We start from the raw sequence: 21,451 nt of genomic DNA on the forward strand, positions 1-21,451 counted from the left end.
TATATATATATATATATATAAATTAAGACTAAAAGTTAGTTAATAATAGTCACATGATCACTTAGAAAAAAATTAAATGATTATCTCTTAATCTTGATAATTCAAATAAGATCTAATAGTACATATTAATTATTCTCATTTCTCATATTAAAAATTGTTCTCAATTGAGTCATTTTCTGACCATCTTTAATATATGGATTTTAATTTGTAAATACATTTATTATTAATATTCACAAAATTTATCTACATGTATATATGTCCAAGGCCCTTTAAATTTATGTCGAAGAGCAACATAAATATAAGCTTATTAATTCACCTTAGAGTTCTTGAATTTTAATTGAGCCAAACTTAAGCTGGAAAAATAGTTTAACATTAAACTTGACTCGAGTCAATCCTTAATGAATTAAGCTGAGTTAAGTTTGACACGTTTCCCCTAGTTGTTCTTGTTCTTTACTTTTGCCATAGCAAACTTGTCATTAGGAGTATTCATTAATGGCAATCCTACATATATTGAAATTTACTCCGTGAATTTATAGTAATCTAGTTATGTACATTTTATAAGAGATGATTTCTTGAGGTATTCAATAGTGAATATTGGTTTTGAGAAGAACAGAGTGTCTCAAACAGAGTGTCCAAGGTGTAGTGTCAAATTGGTTTTGTAGTCAATTTTTTTAGAGTATGTTCACTCAACATTATAAAGATTTGCTCTATAAAACCAAATGTGCATATAATGAAGCCACCGAAAGCCACCATATTACCATAAGTTTAATATGGGTTTAAATATTATATTTTCCTACCAAATGTTCATACCTATAAAAAAGTAATATATGTATTGGAGTCAAGTCATAATGCTCATGGTAACTTTACTAAGGATTCTCGGTCAGACTTGGCTTAGAAAGCCAAGGTCGTGCGCAACATCGTGACTGAGGATCCATGGTCAAACTTGGTCATCTTGGCTCATCTGAGACACGGTCAGGACGTACCAGGCATATCAGACGCATCAGGCATACACGGTCATGGTGCATCATGCGCATCAGACATGCACGGTCAAGGCAAGTCAAGCACTCCACAAGGGCACGGTCAAGCGCATGAATTGGCGCATCAGAAGCACGCATGGAAACACGGTCAAGGCAAGTCAGATGCATCCGGAGAACACAGTCACACACATGAATTGTTGCATTAACCAAGCATGTTGGTGCACCAGATGATACACCAATTGGCTTTTGCACCTCGGTCAACACAGACCCCGTGGGACACCAGAAGCATTATTAGCATACCCAAGCCATCTACACTTGAAAACTTATTAGCACATGTGCATAATTATTAAGCATGTGTGTTTATGTACTCAAAGTTGGTTATTTTATTATTTGTTAGTTAGTTAGGTAAGTAGTTTGTTTCTCAAGCAAAGCCATCAAGTATATAAATGGCTCTTTCATCTTTATGTAATCAATTAACAACTTCCAATCAATAATATGATGTATATTCAGTTTACGAATTGCTTTATTGTATCAGAGCCTTCCTCTTGAAGGTTCTAATTGCCACCTAAGTGAAGCCAGACATCATACTCTTAGCCAAGATCTCTGGCAAAAGGAAAGACTTGAAGAAATTCCTAAAGCAACAACCATTTTGCAAGATTAGAGTCTCTCTAGAGAAACATAAATAGCATGGCATAAGATTCATCTATTCAACAAGAACAAGAATTATGGTTTGACATAAACAACAATGATGTGAAGAACCCACTCTACCTTCATCCAAGGGGGAACCCTTGAGCAGTTCTTGTCACACCATCTCTAGATGGTGATAACTACCATTCTTGGGGCAAGGCTATCAAGAGATCCTTGCTATCCAAGAACAAATTCAAGTTTGTGGATGGCACTATTATACCACCTAGCCCAAACAACATTTATTATGACACATGGGAAATATGTAACACAATGGCGTTTTCTTGAATTATAAGGTGTCTATCTTAACAAATAGCACAAAACACCATCTATATTGATAATGCTCAGGATCTTTGGCTTGACCTCAAGGAAAGGTACTTAAAAGGGAACCACTTCAGGTTTTCAGATGTACTACAAGAACTACATTCAATCAAACAGAGAGATAGAAGCATTTCAAGTCACTTCACAGACTTAAAAATACTTTGGGATGAGCTAGAGTCATTAAGGCTAATGCCTTATTGCACATGTGAGGTGAAATGCAGGTCTAGTCTGATCAAAGTTGTGAGGGGTCAGAGAGATATTGAATATGTTATATGCTTCCTAAAGGGTCTAAATGATGAGTTCAACACATCAAAGGCACATATTCATCTTATGGAACCTTTGCCTACAATCAACAAAGTCTTCTCGTTACTTCTTCAGCAAGAAAACCAGATGGATGAACCAGAAGCTTCAAAATTGCTCTTCAATCAACAGGTTAATAAGAGGGACACGACACAACCATGGTTAAGGGAAACAACACAATCTTGGAAAGTTAAGACAAATTAGCCAAAAAGGAACTTCATGCAATCAAGGGGTAGAGGAACAGGAAGAGGTTCTGGAAATCAAAGAGGAAGTGGAGTACAAATATGCACCTACTGTGAAAAAGAGAGGCACACATTGGACACATACTTCTTCAAGCATGAGTTTCGACCAAACTTCCAACAATCAAAGAAAAGACAACACTCATGGATGGTTAATGTTGCAATATCATAAGACCCGGTCATACAAAAAGAGACAAGTAAACAACCAATAACTACAAACTCAAGAGAAATAGGTTTTAACTTTACTCCTGAGCAATGTGAACAAATAGCATCCCTAATCAAAAGCATGGGGACTTGATCATCAGGTCACAAAATAAATCAATTGAGCATAGAACCAAGAGATACTTCACAAAATAATCAAAACCAAGAATGTAATCAAATAACAAGCTTTCACATTGGATTTTAGACACAGGGGCCATAGACCATGTGTGCCCTGATTTGTCAAATTTCATTGCCTTCCATAGCATAAGGCCAATTGCCATTGGTCTACCTAATGGCACTAAAGTATTTGCTTCGCACTCAAGAACTATTATGATTTCAAAAGCATTAATCTTGCATGATGTTCTATACATACCTGATTTTAAGTTCAATCTAATCTCAGTATACAAACTTACCAATTCCTTACACTGCAAACTAACATTTTATGATGTCAATTGCTCTATTCATGATATGATTACCTTGAGGACGATTGAACATGCTGGGGTTAAAAATGGATTGTACATTTTGAGTAAAAAAATTAGGAATAATTATGAACTAAAGCACAATGTAAATACTTTGAATACTATTGATTTCTTTTATTTGTGGCGTTTTAGACTTCGGCATCCAGCAAATGCTATACTAAATTCATTGTGCAAGAATTTTGAATATGTTAAATTTGATTCTATAAATGTTTGTGATTATTGCTATCTAGGTAAGCATGCTAAACTGCCTTTTCCTAATCAAATGAATAAGACTCCTTATCCTCTTAACATGATACACATTGACATATGTGGCCCTCTAGCAACACATCTATCAATGGTCACAAATTCTTCCTTACCATAGTTGATGATCATAGTAGGCACATATAGATCTTCCTTATGAAATCCAAATCAGATACTAGAAACCATGTGCAAGATTTTGTTAAGCTATTACACACTTAGTGTGACAAGATAGTAAAGATTATAAGGAGTGACAATGGTCAAGGCGATTTAGGCGCACCATAAGAACACGGTCAGGCGCATCAGAGGCACGCATGGAGACACGGTCAAGGCAAGTCAGGCGCATCAGGAGGACACGGTCAAGCACATGAATTGGTGCATCAGCCTAGCATATTGGTGCACCAGATGGTGCACCAATTGGCTTTTGCACCTCGGTCAACACAGACCCCGTGGGACTCCAGAAGCATCATTAGCAAACCAAGGCTATCTACACTTGAAAACTTATTAGCACATGTGCATAATTATTAAGCACGCGTGTTTATGTAATCAAAATTAGTTATTTTATTATTTGTTAGTTAGTTAGGTAAGTAGCTTGTTTCTCAAGCAAAACCATCAAGTATATAAATGGCTCTTCCATCTTTGTGTAATCAATTAACAACTTCCGATCAATAATGAGGTATATTCAGCTTACAAAACGCTTTAATATGTCATTTATAAATCAATTATTAATAAATAAAATATCACTTTATAATACAAGACAAATGAACCACTATGAACAGAACCACCTATCATCCTTCACCTCACGTCCTTCCATCCCATGCCACATCAACAACCATTCACTCAAAGTCTCCCATCAACAAACTTGAATAATGAAAATAGAGTTAAGGATGAAAAGAGAGAAATAGTTGAGTGGAAAGAAAAGAAGATCTAACAAAATCAGTGACGAAAAAACACATTTTATTTTGTTAGATGATGAGATTAAAATCTAAAAAATATATAAAATGACCAAAATAAAATTTTTTACCTCATAACTTTTATCTATATGGGTCAAAATTGGAAAGTACATTTAGATCATTAGTGTAAGTAAATCTTAGATTCGATCTATCATAGATAGATAAGTTATAAAACATTATCATATGACTAAATTGGCACATTTTATTTTGTTAGACAATGAAATTAAAACCTAAGAATAAACATAAAAGGGCCAAAATATTATTTTTACCTTATATATACTCTTATTTAAAGTTGAAAAGTGCATTCAGATGATTTCCATCAATCCATAGACACATAAGTCTAATGAGCAGACTTTCATAAAATAGTATAATTATATAACTCATCATGCATAAGAAGTTATGTCATTGGAGCTCTGGCATAAGGGTCAATTGAACATTTATAATTCAGTGAATTAAGCTGTAAGGTTTTTGTGAGTTTTAGTGAAATTATACAAATTACTTCTTGATTTTTTATACTTATAAAAATCTCTGATTTTGATAGATACATTACACTGATTATTCCTACATGATAATTAAGTGTGATCTTTTAAACAAAAAAAATAATAAATATAATTAAGTTAAATAAAATATGATATATTGTAGAGAAAAGTCCAAATAGTATACGAGTTATTATAAGATATATGTGACATTTCCATTATTGTTGGTTTATTATAAGATGCATTAACAAATTTAAGGATATATGATTTAAATCACTCTTATATTATATTGTAACGAATAGAAAATAATGAAAATGTATTAACTCATATACTATTTGCACATGTTTCGACAATATATGATATTTTGTTTAACTTAAGTACACTTATCATTATTTTGTTTAAAAAATCACACTTATTTCTCACAGAGGGGTAGTTAGTGTAATGTAGTATAACAATTAGGAGTTTTTTGTAGGTGTAAAAAATAGAGGATTCGTTTGTATAATTTTACTAAAACTCATAAGGTATAAGTGTAATTTACTCTTTATAATTTTATTAATAGAATGTGTCACTTGAAATTACCATTGATAATTTGGGCTAAGCACACAATACCCACCTATAGTTATTGGGGAATCGGACATGGAAAATCTATCAGTTAGTTTAAAATTGTCTACCCACAATGCTTATTTCACCTGCAGATTGTATAACGGGCAAGACGGTACACTGGCAAACATTAAAACTACAAGAATTCAAACTTCGAATATGTCAAATTCCACTTAAAAATGATGTTTTATGTAACTTTATCTATGTTTTTAATAGATATACAAGGTTTCGTGGTGTAGTTGGTTATCACGTCAGTCTAACACACTGAAGGTCTCCGGTTCGAACCCGGGCGAAGCCATATGGAAATTCATTTTGCTGATAAAAAAATCTATATTTTCATTAATAATTTAATTGTTTTCTATTTTTTATTTTTGTTAATACATAGAATGTTAATTGTGATGATTTAGACTTTTATGAACTTATAATCTTAATTATTAAATTTTAGGTTTTAATTTATCATTGGACTTAAAAAATATGCAATATTAAGTTGTTTGAATTGCCATGTTCTTCTTTAATTTTAATACAATATTACATAATTTTAAAACTGTGGCAGTGACAATTATTTTTTAATTTTGTTTAATTTTAAGTAATTTTTACTTTTATTGGGGACAACCTGCAAAGCTGCCGTGTCAATATTTCATGTCATTTTCATGAACGATTTCATCCCACCCTAATCTATGAGGGACGGGCACATATTGCTAATGCTGCTTGAAAATATGTCAATGCACGAAGACAACCATTTTTGCACATAAATGTTAGTCTTAACATAAAAATAACTGGCAAACGTTGTTTTTTTCCATGTATGGTTACTAAGATGGAATTGCTCACAAGTCACAGGTTACCTAACACTAAGAAAAAGAAAAATACAAACTTCCACTACATGTAATGCTTTTCATTTGTACCTTGCATACATTAAACAGAAGTTCCCACATCTGATTCTTTTGTTCAAATTGGCCCCTTCTCTCCCACCATGCTTTTGGGTAGTCTTTCATATCCAACTACTATTTGCACAAAATTTGTAATTAAATCAAGATTCAAGAGATAAAATCACAGCACAGATTTTATTGCCATCTTCCAAAATAATTGCAGCCGGATTCCTCAATCGATAAGGAGCTCTGAAAATTTGTTGTATGATTCACTCAAAATATACAGTTCATGGACTCAACCGTGTTGAGGAGGCGACAAGAAACAAAAAGCAACTCCAAAGACTTTCACAAGTTAGACGACATGAATCTGGGTTGAAGTTTAGCTGGTTCTTTATCTTAGTGGCATACCAGCTTCATAATCCACCCCAATAACTTTGTAGACTCTGGTGATAATAATTAGCAGTTCAATGTAAATCCAATCAAAGAAGTTTGCTCGTTCTTCGTCTCGAAGGCCCCCCAGGAAACAGCTTCATAATCCATCCCAACACCCTTTCCACCACCTAGTATGAGAAAAGAGAAATCAAATCCATTTTTCCATTTCAAGTTTTCTAGCCCTGGCTTTTTCTTAACAACCACTACTTAATAGATAGTTTTTCAGCATAGATCAACTACTTCAAAGTACATGACCATAATGCCTCTCTGTAATGAAAACATAAAGCAAAATGAACATGTATGTTACCTCATCACCCTCATCTGCATATGGGGTATTCTCATAGATAGTGCGAGAATCTAGTTGATTTGATGGAATATTTTCATTAACCATACTTTGAGCAGTCAAAAGCTCTAATCTTTGGGTCTGGATCTCAAGTTTGCGGGACAGCTCCTTGTTTATCGCCTTCAATTTGGAAAAGAAACAGCAGAGACTGCATGGTTAGACTAATAGAGGACCAGAACTAATTACAGACCTGAATTCGGTATAAGTTAAGCCAATAATTAAATAAATAAAGCTTTGAATTGCTCAATCCAATTTTTTACCGACTTTTTGGCAGTACTGTATGTCTAAACTAGGCTCATGACAATTTATTAGATTCAGATAGGGATGATTCAGAAAATATAATATACTCCGGATTATAAGATATACATCATTGATGTGTAAAATACAAAGCACCGACACCAAGTAAAAACAAATTGTAGTAAACTTCAATGAATTAGGAGAGGGAGTTAATAAGTGGCAGAAGAATTTGCATGAAAACACAAAAAAATTGAAGTCCAGATACTCCTACCAGATTTAGCAGAGAAATATGAAGGTTTAATTTAAAGCAAAAGGAATTACAATTTGCTGGAAAAAATTCCTCTTTCGCTTCTTTAAAAAAAGTGCGCACTTATGCAAAAAAAATCACATCTTGATTTAGTTTACCTTCATCCTGGAACACTCTGATGATTCAGATGTCAAGGCTTTCGTTAATTCTTCTTTCTCCAACGCCAGCTACACATAAAAAGGTAGAGGTAAATATGCTGGGCTTATATGATGATAATACTATTTTGATTAGACATAGAAAGCAAAATGCATGAAAGCATTTCTAAATAGCAATGAGCGATGAAAGGTGGTGTATATATTACTGAGTCTGAAATTTTCAATATATTTCTTATCTAAAAGAAAAATTCAATAGACTGAATCCTACCTCAGAAATAAGTGCATTGATGTTCTCGATCCTTCTCAATTGATCATGAGGAACATTCACGAGAGGAACTCCAAAGGATGAGTGTCCAATTTCAGGAACTAAGGATAAACTAGAGGAGCCAGCATCATGAACAGAAGCAGAGTCATTGATTTCTTGGTTGGAAGAGTTTGCAGCAGCGTTTTCATTTTCTGCATAATATAGATATATAAACATAATTGGAGATGCTAAATCAGTAAAAATACTAAAAGTAATTGGGACTAATTTATTCAAGTAAAATTTGCCAGTTATAAGCTAAAACTAAATCAAGTAGTTAGAGGTGTTCCTTTGTTAGACAAATATGGGGATTGATATGCTCTTTTGCATTATTCTATAACTTAGGCTTTAGCTATTTCTTTTTTGTTGTGCTATTTCTTTTTGTTGTGCTTGTGATCTCTTCTCATCTAATTTTTTATTTATTTATGAAAAACAGTGAGTTTCTATGTACTTCCAAGATCACAATACCAGTCACAAGTACATGGTATTCTAGCATGTTTATATACATTGAAAAGATCTGATACCAGATGTTGGCTAGGTATATGAATACAAGACATTCGAGCGATGTTACATTTAACCATATATTTCGTAGTCATAATAAAATAAAATGAACCTAACCTAGACACATACTTAAATATCCATATGCTTGATCTGAATATCCTGATAACAATAACAACTTTGTAAACCTGCCATGGATTTTTTTAAAGCATCTTGATGGATACACAAGCATTCCTTCTCTTGTTCCCACTTAAGAACAACTCAACCACAAAACAAACAAAAGTGACTTGCAAATTCAACAAGCTTAAGCTTGATTGATGCCATGTAGGTAGCCACATATAAATTGATAACCAATGATGAATAATACATATACATAGTAATAAATACAACTGAGGCAAAAACAGACCTATATCTTCGGTAGATGTAGAAACGTCCCTTTTATTTATTTGACTCTCATTAGACTTCCCAATTCCTGAAGCCTTTCGCAGCTTAGACAGAAGCACCTTCTTCTCTATATCAGTGAAATGGCACAATAAATATGGATTTAAGAGTTCAAATGGCTCAATTCACATAAAAGTTAAAACTTGTTCACAATTTGGACATAATTGTAGTTAATTTTTTATTTCAACTTAGGCCTTCAAAATTTGGTGGCTAAAATGAAAGCGTTAAAAAAAACATTTTTCTCAACCCAAATGCAATACAGAGTATAGACCAACATGGATAAAACACCACCTTTATACGACCACCTTCAACAATGCAAAAAATATAAAGCTTGAATAACTAGAGTCAAAGTCCAGTGATTAGTGGACATGTTAAATCAATAAACTATTAAAGCATCATATATGCTTATCCTAGAAGCAACTTCACAAACTAAAGCAATCTATTATTTTTATTTTAACTCTTAATCCTGGTTCTTCCATCTCATACACATCAAATAAGTAAAAGCACTAGCCTTACCAAGGCCATAGCAAATCTGTAAGCCAGTAGAAAGCACATTAACATTAAATATAAAGGAAAAGTACAATCTTTGTGAAGCTAAACTGCAATAATAAATTAAAATTAAGGTCTGCTTACCCTCTTGAAGAGCATCAATGGTTGACTTCATATCCTGGCGATCTTTGTCAAGGCTAGACATTTTCTTCCTGCAATATTTATTACAAGCTCTTATTTTAAAACGCCCCAAAATCTTTGGATAAACTTAGGAAAATCAACTATTGAAGGAAGTAAGAAGCTGGCATCAAATCAAATGCCATTGAGTAAAACTGTTTTATGGAAAAAGCACAACATTTTTAACTGTTTGTTTAGATACCACTGAATAATAATTGCAGAGGTTCAGAAACAGTAATTTTAGAATCCAAAATGTCATGTTCAGAGGCCAAACACAATTGAAATTAGGGTTCAAATAGTACTTCAGCTAGAAATAAAAATTACTTCAGGGAAAAACTAAATTTAGGATCCGTTTGCAAGTTGGGTTTTGGAGAGAAAGGGGACGCTTCAGAGCCATCTCACAGGTATATTTCATGGATCTAAGCCTTCTCTTTCCCTTTCATCCCCTCTAAAACCGTACTCGCAAACGGACCCTTAGTGTCTCTAGCCCAATCACCCAAGGTTGCATTTGGGGGGAACATTTCAAAACATAAAACTCAAATTTTAGGCAATAGTTTTATAAAAAAAACCATACAACAAATCCTCAATGTCACCACCTTTGGTACTTCACAGCAACTTTAAATCCTCAAAATTACCTGCATGAAGAAATCTCTGCTTGTGCATTTTCCAACTGCTTCTCAAGCTTCAGTTCACTGGATCTTAGTTTGAGTGCCTAAGTTTATTGAACACAAACACGAGGAATTAAAAATTGGAATGTAAAAAATCTCATAAGCCCATCTGCAATGAACTACCTAAACAAATTCAGATTAAAATATTGACATCTAAGTTCCTGTGTTTAAGTAGGATAGAGCAATTGGCATTACAATAATCACTCTATACTACATATTACAAGATGGATATGGAGATATTTTATCAAACAAGTCAATGTGCCTAGATAATTTTTGCAAAACCAATTAGTATTAGAACAATGACATTTTTGTGGTGGCCTTTATGGAGGCTTGGACATTGAACTGCTCCACTTTAACTTTTCTAGATATTTAATTTACTTATAAATTATAAATAATGGGGTAGGTAAAGGATCAAACTTTTGACTACTTGGTTCAAAAGGCTTTGAAACATATCAAATACCAATTATGCTTAAAAGCATAAGTAATCAGGAGAGCAGGAGACTCATGAAAGGCTTTATACATCTATTTTCTAACAATCATAAATGTTGATGGTTTGTTATATTTAAATTTATTTCACCTCACAAATATATCAAATACAGAAACCAACCAATTTCCCACTGGGTGGGATTGACTACATGGATCAGACAACACCATAGCATTGTGTTCAATTGTAAATCATGGATATGAATAAACCATTGAAATCCAAGTCCTTCTTAATAGTTTTAATTATAGTTTTTCTTGGTCCCTCTTTACCAATAGCAAGTGGGCTACAGTTTTTTTAATAGGTTTTTCTTGGTCCCTCTTTACAGGTCTTGTCCACACATGCCCAAACCACCTAAGACAAAATTCTACCATATTTTGTTTGCAATAGGTTTACCCTAACACTCTCTCCAAAGCATTCATTCCTAATCCTATCTCATCTAGAGTGTCCGCTGCTCTAACAGTACATTCACATCACGTTATATTTAGTTTATTCTTATTAGCAATTTACCTCCCATTTAATCTCATACAAACTACATGTCTTATATTATATGCGGTAAATTTTTCCCTTAACCTTTGGTGGTATCTTTCTATCACATATAACAATGGAAGCGCTCCTCCAGTTCATCCACTCTTCTTGAATCTCATGGTTTACATCTTCAATTTCTCCGTTGTATAACGGACCCAAGATTCACCTCTAAATTAGGACTAATGTGCCTCCTTCTGAACTTACACTTGTTAAACTCTATCTTACTTCTACTCAAACAAAAGTCGTGTGCTTTCTAAAGCTTGTCTCCACATTTCTAATTTCTCATTTATTTCTTTCCTTGACACTCCATCTACGACTGTATCATCTGCAAAAAAATGTTTTGTGGCACCAGCTCCTGGATATGGTTAGTAAACAGTAAACAGATCAAGATCAAGGTAAAAAGATAGAAGCCCAAAGTTAACCTTTGGTGCAGTCCTGTAGTTGAAGGAAAATCTTTTATGGCCCCACCTTATGTTCTCACACTAGTCGTAACTCCATCATACATATATGGGATTGCTCAAATATAGGCAATACAAACTTCTTTCTTATCCAAGCCTTCAACCCTCTCTCGACACCCTATCATACACTTTTTCCATATTAATGAAAACAATGTATAAGTCTTTTGATTCCACCAATATCTTTTTTTCAAAGGTTTATTCCTCCAATGTCGATCCATCAATCATTGTGGCAAGTATATTGTTTCATGGTTGACCTCTCCAGCATAAAACGAAATTGATTTTCAATAATGTGAATCTTTTGTCTTAGTCCCCCCTCTGGCCCTCTCCCATAGCTACAAATCATATCTTTTTAGTCATTATGCCATTTTTCGGACACATGACGTATATTATCCAAGCTATTTTCTATTTCATATCATTAAATTGAGGGTGAGCCTCAGCATAACAGCAAGATTGTTTGCCTTGTGACTAGAGGTCATGTGTTCAAATCATGGAAACAACCTCTTCACATTGTAAGGATAAGGGTGTGCACATCTACCCTCCCTAAATCTCATTAGGTGGGAGTCTCGTGCACTAGGTCGTCCTTTTTTTAAACATTACATTTTTAACTCGAGACTGAAACACATAAAAATGGTCACCTTTTCAAGAATTCCTATAACAAGACAGCTGAATAATCTATTTCATGGTATTCCTTCAGTAAATTATGCTAAAAGTTGATAAAATTCTCTTTCAAGTTATTTCATTGTAACTGCCACTTATCACTTGGTTTCAGATGATTTTAAGGTAGTAAATTACATGTCAAAAAATGTCATCACCTTGATGAATGCAACCTAACCCAAAATAAGTTTCAGTTAACAACGTTATTTAAAATAAAAGAAGGGGAATATTATATTTATCCTTAAAAAAATAAATGGCAAATGGCAAAACATAAAAAGAAAAATTAGTACCTTTTCCTCTAAACCAATAACTTCAGATGCCAATAACTTGGCACGCTCATCAGCTGCATTACACTCTAGCTGTGCATTTGTATATAAATTCCTGATAGACTCATACTCAACCTGTTGAGATGAAAGTTTACATATATACCAATGGCAGAGGGACAAAGCATTAAATAGAAAGCAATTATGGATCCATGCATAGAAATCAGGTTATTGCAATAAAAAGTTGAACCCCAAAACAGGAAAACGAAAATCTTAGACATCAGGAAAAACACGCACACAATGAGAATTTGAGTGGGTTGCCAAATGGTAACCCAATATCAAGATTTCCAATGAAACTACACACAGAGAGGGCATAAACGAGGTACACTAACAAGATAACAGATGCTTTTTCACTGTGAAACACAGATATGTCACCTTGCCTCGCGTATCGGTACCGAACATGTATCTAATATCGATACGCTTCTATTTGTCTATGATACATATCCCCAGAGTACCCAAGAAATTAAATTAAAAAATAAAATAATTACGTCGATACATATCTGATGCGAGATAATGCCATCGCCGTTTCGTTTTCATAAAAAAAATAAGATTGCCTCAGAATTTGTTATTTCCCAAAACCATGCAACAATTAGAAGGTTAAAATGCAGGGTTTCCTCAATCTCTTCAATCTTCATACACTGAATTTACTTTCTCTCAAGTATTGACCATCTTCAATTCAAGCATCAACATTGTTGCTTCATCTTTCAGCCGCTGCCTGAGCTTGCTGCCCAAAGATAATGACTTGCAATTTCTATTTTATATCAAATAATGTCTAATTATATTTCTAGTTTGGATTTGGATATTCAATTATAAATTTATTATATTTTATGAGTTTTAAGTATTTTTATACAAGTATCCCCAAACGTATGTATCATATATTTTAAAAAATATATGTATCGACATACCAGATACATAGCGACCTTTCATAGCTTTAGCATATAAGAAAATATGAAAGGCTACTCTTAAAGACTCCTAGAAAATAGAAGACAATACTCTTTGATGATCACATGCGACTTTTGCTATCACACAGACTTAGGAAGAAAAGAAAGCTAAAAATTGCCTTTGGTGAAGTAACATTTCAAGAACCTTGTACTGCACACAAAAAGATTCTCAGCCATCCAATATATCTAATGATGACCTTTTTATTTACCAAAGACTTGGGACAGTAATCCAAACGAGCTCAATTAGATGCTTGATTATTTCTACATCAAGTTTGATATGAGGCTCCATTATATAATTTCACCTGAGTTGAAATACCCCTATATTCAGCTCAACCTTGTGAGACAGCTTGATTAACAACAAATATAATTCATTTATGATATTGTGACAATAAATAAATATGTTTAAAATTGTTGTCATTATATGACTAATATAAATTATAAGTATATAATGAAGTATTATAAATGTAAACATTTGTGTGCATGAACTTGCAAAGCTACACTATGAATGATTATATAATGAAATAGCAGCAATGTTAGGGAGATCCTGATACAAACCAGTTGTGCTTTGATATCTTCCTGTAACGTCTCCATGTCCGATTGTAATTGGTTGACAACACTTCTCTATAAAGATATAAACAAACATAGTAAAAACAAAGTAGAAGAATGTTTTACACCCTAATAAACGACTATGCTACCTCTAAAGTAAAGACAAAGCAGCAATAACAGCTCAAAATCAGATTCTAATGCCCAAATAAAAAAGAACCACATATTAACACAAATCGACAACAACGACCAAGCCTTAATCCCATAGGTGGGGTTCGCTACATGGATCGAAGTACACCATAATGCTTTACTATAAACCATATTCTTTGACAAAACATTGATCTTTAAATCTTTCCTCATCATTTCGCCTATGGTTTTTCTTGGCCTCTGTCTTCCTCTAAGAATTGGACTAATCTCCATTTGATCTACTCTCCTTACTGGGTGGGGCTTCTAACAGTCTCCTCAAAGTTCTAACACAAAGCAGTGAACATATATAGTGATTCGGAAAAACAATTACATGTCTTTCAAGATATTAACCAAATTTCTGTAAGTTATAACCAATTGCGGCCCTTTTCTGAAGGAAGTTACAGTAATCGTTGCTCCTACTTATTAGAAACTTCATGTCCTTCAAAATTATGAATTATTGAAGAGTTAAACATGAAACAAAATAAAACGGTCAGTAGATAAACACATTAAACCCTGTTATACACTGAAGTACACATTATTGTAACTAACCAAAATTATCACTACCAAAACATTTAGTTGAGCATGAAAATAACACAATAATAAAAAATACAACAGGATGAACATCCCATAGAATGACATAGTGTACTCCATAAGCCCAACCTGTTGATTATAATTATCAGTCAGAGATGAATTTTCAGTGGCTAGTGATTCCGCCAGTACTCGAGAAGTCTCAAGAGCACGTTGCAAAGAAAATTTTTCTTGAGTCAGATCTTCAATGTGCTGCAGAACAAAAGATAGGAAAATCATTATACATAGATATATACACATATATTAATAAAAACCAACATAATATATATTTTTCACATGTAACAAAGACAAATGCTAACAGCTTATAACAAGACTAAATGCATGAATAACCCTCGTCTCATCTACATAATCTACATCTGCATGATAATAAATTAGCAAATCCACAACTCTTTTTTTAACCTCCAAGGCTCCAAACATGTCAAATCAGCCTACCCCACTCCATTATCCCACAATTCCTCTTTCTTTCTCTCTTTTTTTCTGTTGCTAATTCCTATTATTGCCTCTCTCTACCACACTCCATTATCCCACTCTTTCTGTTGCACTCAAGAATTTGACACAGAAATTGTTATATTTTATTACAATATCCTGATTCATAAACTAGATTTGAAGAACAATAAGCAACTTCACAGGGTTTCCCCCTAACAAGGAATTTCCTCCTTCAAACAGTCAACAAACACAGGGTTTTCCCCCTAAAAAGAAGTTTCTTCTTTCTGTAATCCACACACAACAAAATACCTGAATGAATGAACACCTTTTAGACACCACTAGACACATAAATATACCATTAGCTATCATACAAATACATAATACTAAAGGACTTTTCTCCTACATAATAATAATAATGCTACATCCCTGCACAAAACCTATATTAATCTTATGCTTCTAAAAATGGAGAAAGAACAAAGGGTGACCCAGCGCACGAGGCTCCCACCTAGTGAGGTGTGGGGAGGATAGAGCTATGCAGCCTTACCCCCTCAAGCGAAGAGGCTGTTTCTAGAATTTGAACCAGTGACATCTTGGTCACTAAGAAACAACCTTACCATGGTGCCGAGACTCACCCTATAAATGTAAAAAGAACAAATATAAACAATTTATGTTCACAACTCCACATTCCATGGTTTAAAGTAGAGAAAAAATACAAACTGGATAAATCATGTACGAACATATATTGGCTCTAACCTAATGCATTGCTTTCAAAACCTATGCATGAAATCATACTGTAAAATATTCATGACTGCAATTGAAATTTAGGTACACTTTAGCTCATATTTGCCATATCATATATACCCCAATAACTTAATGCTTTACAATTACAGACATCAATCTAATACATCAAGCACAAACACACTACCATCAGAAAACACTTTCTCATGCTAATTCATAAAAAAAAACACATGCAAGTAAAGAAATACATCATGCAACATGCATCAAGGGAACATATCTCTTAACCATAACTAGCAGGAAGCACCTGTTCTAAAGCAGCAAAATCTTCATTCTTTGAAGGTGAGTAATAATCATCCTTCTTACCCATGCTATTTTCCTTAGCACTTGTCATCAGCATGTTTTGACTGTTATTATTAAAAGGGCCTGCATTATGTTCTAATGGACTATGAAAATTTGCAGCTGTAAAATTGGAGAAAGGTGCCACAGTTTTAGTCTCTTCAGATGGCTTATGGAAATGAGTAGATCCTGATATATCCTTGTTGCTTGATTCTGAATGACTGAACATAAAGGAATCTTGTTCGGGTTTCCGATATGAAGACTCCAAAGATGGTCTAGAGACATTTAGAGAATCAAGAAAAGATGGACGAGACCTCCTAGAACTAGATTCTGTTGCCAATGAATTTACTGGAGTATGATTAAAAGAATTACTTGCTTCATAATCTTTGGAATCAAACCTTGGTATAGTTGCACCAGGAAGGTTAGGCAAATCACTACCTGAACTAGTTATGGTCTCTCTGAACTTAGAACTTAAAAAATCACTAAAGCCTGCAATTCAACATATATTATGCACAGAATCATCAGCAAAGAGGTCATAGTCCAGTAGTATCAAAATAGAATAAAAGCATTAAAGTCCAAACTACAGATGCAGAGAAAAAATTCATTTGCTACCTTCAGAATGTGAACCATGTGCATAGATGGAGTCTGAAGTGCTAGAAATTGTTGACTTAATTTGCAGTAGTGTATCAACAGAGTTTTGAGGCGAGATTTTTGAGGGAAAATAAGGAGAAGAACCATGATCAGAAACTGGATAATCCTTTAGAGAACTATTACTCTTATTTGACTGGGAATCGTTCATCCCATGAAGACTAGTTTGAGTAGCATTGCTACCAAATTCTTGACTTCCTTGCGGGTGTAGTAGAATACTTTGGTTGTTTGTCGTCCCATAAGGAATTCCCCCAAGACCATCAGTATGAACTCCATATATGTCATATACATTATTTGCCTCATTCTTTTGATTAACATCTGCATATGCAGTACCAACAGAAGCATTATATCTCTTAGTTTCGTCAATATCTGAATATGCCTCCATCGGAATAGTAGGCAATGTATTAAGATCATTCCTAACTAAACTAGTTCTATCAGCCAAAGGTTCTTGATTACTACTTTGGCTAACCATACTTGGGCTCTTGTCATTGCCCATCCCTGAAGGTAATGTGTCAATAATAGCTCCTCCAATACCACCGGATGTGGTAACTCCATCTGATTCATTAACTCGTACATTCTGAATTTCGGAAGTTTGTTTTTGGTTTAGGCTAGCATCAGAATTGGCATTATTGCTAGAGGACAAAGCCTTCTTGGCCCGCTCTGCAGCTTTCTTTTTACGAAACTCCTCAAGCTGCAATATAAAAAAATTATTTAAGTTTGAAAGATAAAGGAGGAAAATAGCACTTCAAAAAGAATACAACACAATAGATAATAATGCAATAAGTCATCTTGAGTTGGTACAGAAGCTTTATGGAATCAATTGCTTCAATAGTACCAATATTCATTCAATCAACATCCTTAACGCAGATGAAAAGAGCTAGCACTAGGACATTTTACACATGATATGAATAAAAAACAAGTTGGATCGTGCACGAATTTCTCACTTTCAATTCACAGTGACACGCCAACATAGATAGAGCCTCTAACTATCAAAAATATAAAAACACTATTTCCGGTTCAAAGGGATTCCTTGATCTCTCTAGTCTCAATGTGATTAACTAACAAGCCTGGAAGGTTATGGAGAAGTAATTAACATCTTGATCACCACGAGATGTTAAATGTCAATGAACTTTGGGCATAGTTATACCTCCTTCCCCTTCAATAATAAATCTGAAAGGACATGCATTCTAAACCTGGTCTGTGTCTGAATCACTCCAAAGGAAAAACAATAGGCTATCACTGGAAAAACAAAATAACGCTGCATGGATTCATGTCGTTTAGGCATGGGATTCTATTCTCAATCCTAGCGAGTCAAATTACAAAACATCTATTCTAAGAGAAGAAAATCCTTCGTTCAAGGGAACAATGATCAGCATTATAAGCTTCCTATTTATTAAAATGGATTCCTTGATTGTATGATGCAATCAAATCTCAAACGCGATGGCAAACAAATGATGTTTATAGCAAGCTACTATAAGATCAGCTAACAATGTGGGGTAGTTAAATTCCAAAATACATGTGGCAAAGGCAAAATGCTAAAATGGTGTATGGACATACAAGACATGACTTAGGGTAGTTAGGTTGTGTGAGAAGAAAACCAATAGAGGATCTAGTTAAAAAAGTAGACTGAATGGGACAAAAAGTATGATTAAAAAACATGATAAGAAAACCATTAAAAATACCTCACTTTAAATGGCTTTGTGAAAGGAAAAAAAATTGGTTTTAGATAGAGCCTTATGGACAATGGTGTCAATTGATCCATGTACCCAGCTCTACCTAATGGGATAGAACTTGATAATGTTAGAATTTAACATCTTAAAATGCAAGTACATAACTACATATAAACAACACTCTCATGGTAGAACATACACACATCCATCCAAATCAGAAAGTTATAAAACAAAACATTGTCCACATCTAAACAAGACCAACAAACAAATAAACTCTTTCAATGAGAATCCATAAAAACCAATGATACTATGCTATAGGCCCCTCATTCATTGATAATAAAATCGAGTAAAAGAAATTATTAATCAATCCATACATATAGCTTAGTGATAAAAACTGATCCTTGTGCACTTAGAACAACTCAACAACTTATTAGCTCATACAACTAGACGGCCTAGTTGCTTCCAACAGCAGCATAGATTTCCCTCTTTTTCCCCTGGTATATAATCAATATAAAAATATGGGGAAATTACACTGGCATCCTTGAGATTTTACTTAGTTACACTTACATCTACCCCCTCTTATTTCAAAAGTTACACTAACCCTTTTAGGGAGGTCAATGTAATTAATATAAAATATTGTACCCTTAAGGGGGAGGCATTGTATCAAATTGTGGACCGCATCACCTGATGCGGCCACAATATTGTGGTTGCAGTGACCTCTGCAACTGCATCACTCCATAATTGTGGTGTGATACTGAATCACAATGATGTGACTGCACCGGGCCGTATTTGAACCGCATCAAATTCAAAACTATTTTTTTAATCACAATGCAATGATCACAATTGTAGTAACCATAACTATGACTGCAACTGCAATTAAAAACATTGGGAGATGAGTGTATTAATAATATAAACCCCAAGGGAAGTTGGCATATTTGAAAAAGAGGTGACTGGTCTAATTAAGTCAAACCTTGAGAAAGGTCACTCTAATTGCCCCTAAAAATATTTATATACACAATCATTTAATGCAAATCGCACAATTCCCTCTCCCTTTCAGCAGCCATTCATTTTTGCCATTCTCCTATTTTCCTTCATCCTCCCAAACACTATACCAGTTGGGCCACAGATATATGATGAAAATCAATAACAATCATAAAAACAACAACAATTACAATTAAAAATCTATTATAGCTCATTATCCACTAAACCAAATAACCCACATTAGTCTCAAAAACACAAAATGCATTGATATACAAACATGGAAACACATTACCAACCCCCAAAAATCAGCACCCAATTTCCAGAATGATCACAAAGCAAAATGATAAGGATGCTGCTTAATGACTAAAACATCACGAATTCAAATTATGGAAACATTCTCTCCACTCACGAGGCCGCATACATTTACTCAGACTCACTAAGTGAGAGTCTCTTGCTTCGGCCGCAACCATTTTTTATTGGAAAGCAAAATCAAAATAAAACTAATCAAATCCATACCCGGCGCTTGCCAGCTTCCAGATGCTCTTGCTTCCGCGAATTCGGAAGCACCTGAGCTGACGCCATTCAAAAGTCAAAACCCACACACTGGATCTGCAACAATAATAAACTCAAAAACCTCACGAATTCAAACAGAAAATCAAGATCCAATTCCCAAGTTCGCAACGAATCTAAATCAAATGGCACCAAAACCACAGCGTATTTCACAGATCATATGAAATTTGGGAACGAAAAGATGGCAAGTTCAAATTAAAATGTAAAAATTGAAAATTTTGAGAAATTGAATAAGGGAAATGGAATAGGGTATGAGGTTTTGCGTTTCGGACAAGGGTAGGGGTGCCCGATCTGATCGGAGAGGGAGAGAAAGAAAATCGATGATTGGGTGAAATCGTTTCGTTGTCTTTGTTACAGTTTTGGGATTTCTTATTTCTGTTTTTTTTTTTTCCTTTTCTAAAAACGTTTTTTTGGTGTTTTAGTTTTTTGGTTTCAGCTGTTGGCTAACATGGGAAGGTGACGAAAATGAACAAATTTGATTTACAAGTATCCTGTTGTAATTTGACATGTGTAAACCAATTTTAAAGATTATCTTAATTTTCTACTAAGCATCAAACGCACATCAGTCAATTATCTGGCTGGGGAAGGGATCTAATAATATTTTTAAAGGTGTCTCATTCTTTGTCTTAAGCCTATTATATATTAGCATGTGGACAAAACAAAAATTTTAAAAGCAAAAAATAATAAAATTGAGCATTTTGATTGGTTTGGGACATGAAGTGAGACATCATTTGGGACAGGTGATCTTCATCTCTATCCTGGACCCGGATTTTCTTGTTCCATCTTACTCTGCCTCTCATGCCAATAACATGTTCGCACATAAAAAAAAATTATTCTAATTAATTTGGGATAGAGAATTAGACATTATTTAGAATATATGTTCTCTATCTTGGGACCCGGATCTGCCTGAGACTCATGTCGATATGAGTTGGGTATACTACTAACGGATTCTTCTATACCCAATAGATTTGCGGTTACTCATAAATTTAGAAAATAGAAAAAATAATTATGCACAATCACAATTTATGGAATTACATATTTATTTATTATAATATTACA

The 21,451-nt window shown here is 34.0% G+C and overlaps 1 protein-coding gene and 1 non-coding gene across 3 annotated transcripts; one reads left to right on the forward strand and one right to left on the reverse strand.

Annotated features, from left to right (window-relative positions):
• Positions 5,692–5,765, forward strand: TRNAV-AAC. The gene has a single exon. It is a non-coding gene; the product is annotated as a tRNA-Val (tRNA).
• On the reverse strand, positions 6,264–20,800 carry LOC109325589. Of its 2 annotated transcripts, none has more exons than XM_019558036.1 (13): positions 20,339–20,800; positions 17,136–17,862; positions 16,492–17,012; positions 15,096–15,215; positions 14,262–14,327; positions 12,733–12,843; positions 10,289–10,365; positions 9,621–9,688; positions 8,953–9,057; positions 8,016–8,200; positions 7,751–7,819; positions 7,073–7,228; positions 6,264–6,893 (listed from the first exon to the last, which is right to left on the reverse strand). In XM_019558036.1, exons 1-13 carry the CDS (start codon positions 20,402–20,404, stop codon positions 6,813–6,815), a joined length of 2,352 nt encoding a protein of 783 aa, XP_019413581.1. In that variant the 5' UTR covers positions 20,405–20,800; the 3' UTR covers positions 6,264–6,812. The 2 variants fall into 2 exon arrangements, with proteins under 2 accessions (XP_019413581.1, XP_019413580.1); XM_019558035.1 differs by having other exon boundaries at positions 8,016–8,203.

The sequence above is a fragment of the Lupinus angustifolius genome, chromosome LG13 (genome assembly GCF_001865875.1).
Source record: "Lupinus angustifolius cultivar Tanjil chromosome LG13, LupAngTanjil_v1.0, whole genome shotgun sequence".
Classification (NCBI taxonomy): Eukaryota; Viridiplantae; Streptophyta; class Magnoliopsida; order Fabales; family Fabaceae; genus Lupinus; species Lupinus angustifolius.